The sequence below is a fragment of the Dioscorea cayenensis genome, chromosome 10, assembly GCF_009730915.1.
Source record: "Dioscorea cayenensis subsp. rotundata cultivar TDr96_F1 chromosome 10, TDr96_F1_v2_PseudoChromosome.rev07_lg8_w22 25.fasta, whole genome shotgun sequence".
In the NCBI taxonomy this organism is placed as follows: domain Eukaryota; kingdom Viridiplantae; phylum Streptophyta; class Magnoliopsida; order Dioscoreales; family Dioscoreaceae; genus Dioscorea; species Dioscorea cayenensis.
Window position 1 is genome coordinate 6,425,710 of NC_052480.1, and position 4,394 is coordinate 6,430,103.

General features: G+C 34.8%; 1 protein-coding gene across 1 annotated transcript; it reads left to right on the forward strand.

The window, feature by feature from the left end:
- The first annotated feature begins 228 nt into the window (after positions 1–228).
- On the forward strand, positions 229–4,174 carry LOC120269971 (methylthioribose-1-phosphate isomerase). The gene is made up of 9 exons (XM_039276963.1): positions 229–368; positions 481–536; positions 1,379–1,534; positions 1,677–1,776; positions 2,779–2,921; positions 3,015–3,120; positions 3,350–3,488; positions 3,570–3,838; positions 3,911–4,174. Exons 1-9 carry the CDS (start codon positions 291–293, stop codon positions 3,974–3,976), a joined length of 1,113 nt encoding a protein of 370 aa, XP_039132897.1. The 5' UTR covers positions 229–290; the 3' UTR covers positions 3,977–4,174.
- Positions 4,175–4,394: the final 220 nt, after the last annotated feature.

The window sequence follows — 4,394 nt, forward strand, 5'->3', positions numbered from 1 at the left end:
TGTACCACGACTCCCATGCAAGGGCATTTTCGTCCAAAAATTTGAAACTCACTCCGCTCACATCCGTTCTAGGGGTTTGGGGTTTGAAAAACATGAATTTAAAAGGAGGGATTTTGGGGATTGCAAAACTAATGGGGTGTTTTTGGCAATTTTACAAACTTAAAGGGTTTTTTTGGCAATTTCCACTAAATTTTATTAAAATCTTATTATAGTTGGACTTTTGTGAAAATTTGCTTGTGCTAGCGTTCTACTCAAGCGGAGCGGTTCACTGTTCCTCTCGATCGATTTCCATGGAATCCACGAATTCGAAGTCGAATTCTCTCCAATCCATCTGTTACCAACGCGGTTCTCTCCGTCTTCTCGATCAGGTTTTCGTCAAATGGTTTTTTTTCTTGTTTTTATTGGTTCAGAGTTGTTGGAATTTAATCGGATTGCTAATTTTGTTGTTGTCGTTGTTATGTTTGTGTTAATGCTGCACAGAGAAGGCTTCCACTGGAAACTGTCTACTTGGACATCAGGAGTGCCACAGATGGGTGGTAATTATCTAAATTTGTGTTTTTTTTTGTTAAATGATGGATTGTTAGTCACCTTTGAAGAAGCTAGCTTGTTCGATTTATGTGTGTTTTTATAGAGAATTGTTTGGCAAGCTGTATTAAAGTATGTCGTTTGATGAGGTGTGATTTTGGAATGGCTACTGACTACTGTGATGTTTTGAGTTTTGTTGATTTACTTGTGTTTTGATGTTAATGTGCACAGTTATTTACAGCTGAAAATTTCTTTTTTTTTATGAGTTTGAAGTGATCAAGTATTGTGTTATGATCTTTGGATAGTGTGAGATGGTATTGGAGACTAAATGGCAGTTTTCTTAGAGAATTGTTAGCTATGATGCTCCAAAGTATATCATTTGAGTTTTGTTTGACACTACAAATAGTTCTGTAATGTTTTGAGTTTTGTTGACTCACTTGTGTTTTGATGTTATTTTGCGAGGTTGTTGTAGCTGAAAAATGTCATTTTTCTGAGATTGAAGTGATCAAGTACTGTGTTAAGGTCTTTGTTATCTTAGAGACATTAGAGGGGAAGTTAGAAGTTGTTCATTATTTCTAATTTGTAATGTTGCTAATTCAAGTTGATGTTCATGCTTTTTAGGCCCTTTTCCCCCAAAACAAGTTATCTTTGTGGGAAAGTTTACTATTTTAAAAAAATCTTTAGATGCAAAAGGAACTTGATTATTGACTAGCTTGTTTTCATATGTTGTGTGGAAGTCATTTGCAAATTTAGTCAGGTCATATGATCTTCATTCTGTAAACATGTCAATTTGGTATGTGTTTTCTATATATATTTCTTGGTATCTTCTATCAATGAACTTCTTGTTTTTCAGGAATGCAATAAAGGATATGGTGGTTCGTGGTGCACCTGCAATTGCCATTGCAGCAGCACTGTCCCTAGCTGTGGAAACATTTGACCTCGGCTTCAGTGGAACATCGACAGATGCTGCTTCTTTTCTAACAAAGAAGCTTGAATATCTTGTTTCAAGGTAGTGTTTTTTTTCCTTCTTTTTTTAATTTTTTTGTGTTATTTGAAATCCAAGGTTGTGTTGCTGAATAAGTTGTAGTTTAAGTAATCTTCAAAGTTAGTTCTCTTATTTGCTTAATCTGAGACATGGATTTTTTTGTAAGCCGCCCAACTGCCGTAAATCTTTCTGATGCTGCTACTAAGCTTCAAAAGCTTGTGTTAAAAGCAGCTGAGACAACTGATGAGCCCAAAGCGGTTTTTGAGGTGAGAATATTTCAAGCACCATAGTTGTACTATCAGCCCATTTACCTGTTCTGTTATCTAACTTAGGAATATTTCATTGTCAATGAATTAAAAAAATTTAGGTTATTTAAATTTTATTTCTGCTTGTTCAAAACCAAATGAAAGACCTTCTGACATCAATTTTCAGTGGGAAATTAGGAAGGAAAACTCCCAATGCATGGAAAGAGTTAAACTTTGGCTTTTTAATTCTAAACCTTCATTCAGTCCCCAAATATGACTGTGCTTTGAGTGGGAGACACTGAGGAGAAGATCTCCCTGTGGAATGTTTAACTTAGAAAAGATTTTTTAAATAAAAGATCTAATTTAAGTATCCTAGAAGTAAATTAAAAAAGGAAGTAGCAATTTAATGGCCAGTCCACATAAATTTCAAGTCTTACAAATTTCCACTTGATTTTCAGTATGTACAGCTAGTGTTCTAATTCATTTGTTTCGCAATATGTTAGAAGGGTTACTCAAAAATTAATCTAGTTATTATGAATTAAAAGAATCTCGCTGCAGCCAGAAGTCAGTTTTCTTGTTTTATCAATATTTATAATGGAGCAGATGTATCTTCCTGCACATGTTGGATCTTTACAACCATGTACTGATTTCAATCGATCTACCTGGCTTTGTAAAAAAAATTTCAAGCCATGTCATTGAAGTACTTTTGTATTAATTTCATCTTGTTAAAACACCATGAAGTTGGTCCTGAATTTAGCCAGCCAATGCACTAGCTGATTATATCCTCCATTTCGCATAATGTTCCAAAACAGATAGCATTCCTGCAGAAACTTATTCTTGTTATTTACATCAGTGGATTTCACTTGATTTTCGTTCACATTTTCCCCCTCACTAGCTGATTATATCCTCCATTTTACGCAAGGTTCCAAAACAGATAGCACTCTTGCAGAAATTTATTCTTGTTATTTACATCATTGGGTTTCACCTGATTTTTATTCACATTTTCCTCCTAATCACTTTCAGGCATACATTGATGCTGCTGAAAGAATGCTAACTGATGATGTCAATGATAACAAAGCAATTGGGTTTCATGGAGCAAGATTTCTTCAATCCCAGCTTAAAGACTCAGAAAGTCTGTCTATTTTAACACATTGCAACACTGGCAGGTTCTTTTTTCTTCACATGTGTATGTTGTCTAGCATAATTGATATCAAAATCTGAGTGGATGATTTCATTTTTTTTTCTTGCTTCCCTTACAGTCTAGCTACTGCTGGATATGGAACTGCACTTGGGGTTATCCGTTCTGTTCACGCTGAAGGATTATTAGCGCAGGCCTTCTGCACTGAAACCCGGCCATTTAACCAGGAAAGTATTTGTCCTTTCTTATTTTATAGTCTTTTATGCCTCTAAATTTTGCTTCACCAACTTTCTCTACGTTATTGTCCATAACAAAGAATGAATTCCTCCAGCTTTACTTTACTTTTGCACATAACTTTCTCTAGATTATCATTCATATTGTCTTACCCTATGATATCCACGAGTCAGTTTGTCCGTTGTTATTGTCCATGACTTGATGTAAATCATTGATTTGCAGGGGTCCAGACTCACAGCATTTGAATTGGTACATGATATGATTCCTGCAACTCTCATAACTGATTCTGCTGCAGCTGCATTAATGAAGTCTGGACATGTTAATGCAGTCATTGTCGGTGCTGATCGTGTTGCTGCAAATGGTATTAATCAAATATGAAATCCCAGTGTTAACTAAAATCACTTCAATGTTGATACTAATTTTCGTTTGAATTTATCTCAAGGTGATACGGCCAATAAAATCGGAACCTACAGCCTTGCAATTTCTGCATCTTTCCACAAAATCCCATTTTATGTTGCAGCCCCGGTAACTTCAATTGATCTTTCACTTCCATCCGGGGAAGACATCATTGTCGAGGAAAGGTCTCCGAAGGAGTTGCTGAATGCAGATGGTGGACTCGGGAAGCAAGTTGCTGCGCCTGGAATTTTTGTCTGGAATCCGGCATTTGATGTTACACCTGCAAATCTGATAACTGGTATAATCACCGAAAAGGTTCGTCTCTTTTTATCTCCTCCTGTCAATTTGTTGTTACCAAACCATCAATGTTCGTCTTTTTCTTTTCAGGGTGTTATTACAAAAGTTTCTGCTGATGCTTTTGATATTAAAGGTTTCGTCGAGAAGGTTAAATAGATGCCGGAGAGATTGAGTTTGATCTTAGAACTTCATGCATAACTTTCAAGCATTGTTTTGAGATGTAAAAAAAAATAAGCTTGTTTCTTGAACATTTATGTTTGCTTGTTTGTCATCGTGAGACCTTGAAATCAATCCTTTGCTCATGAAACATTTAAACTTTTTTGAGGCAAATTTATAAAATAATGGTAAAAATTATGGGATCTTGTTACAGAATGTTATGTTTATAAATATATACAAGTTATTCAAATATTTATATATATGAATTAGGTGTATGTCTTACAAGTTTGTATGAAATTTTTTGTCTTTTTATTTATCAGAAGCAAATATTATTACATAAAATCTAAATTGTGTCATTAAAAAAAAATATATGTATGTTTTCATTATTTGCACATAAATCGTTACTTTTTCTCTTCTT

Coding starts and splice junctions, on each gene's coding strand:
- LOC120269971 (XM_039276963.1), top strand. CDS start 291: ATGGAATCCACGAATTCGAAGTCGAATTCTCTCCAATCCATCTGTTAC. Junction 1,535..1,676: donor CTTGAATATCTTGTTTCAAG/GTAGTGTTTTTT, acceptor TTTTTTTGTAAG/CCGCCCAACTGCCGTAAATC. Junction 3,489..3,569: donor TGATCGTGTTGCTGCAAATG/GTATTAATCAAA, acceptor ATTTATCTCAAG/GTGATACGGCCAATAAAATC.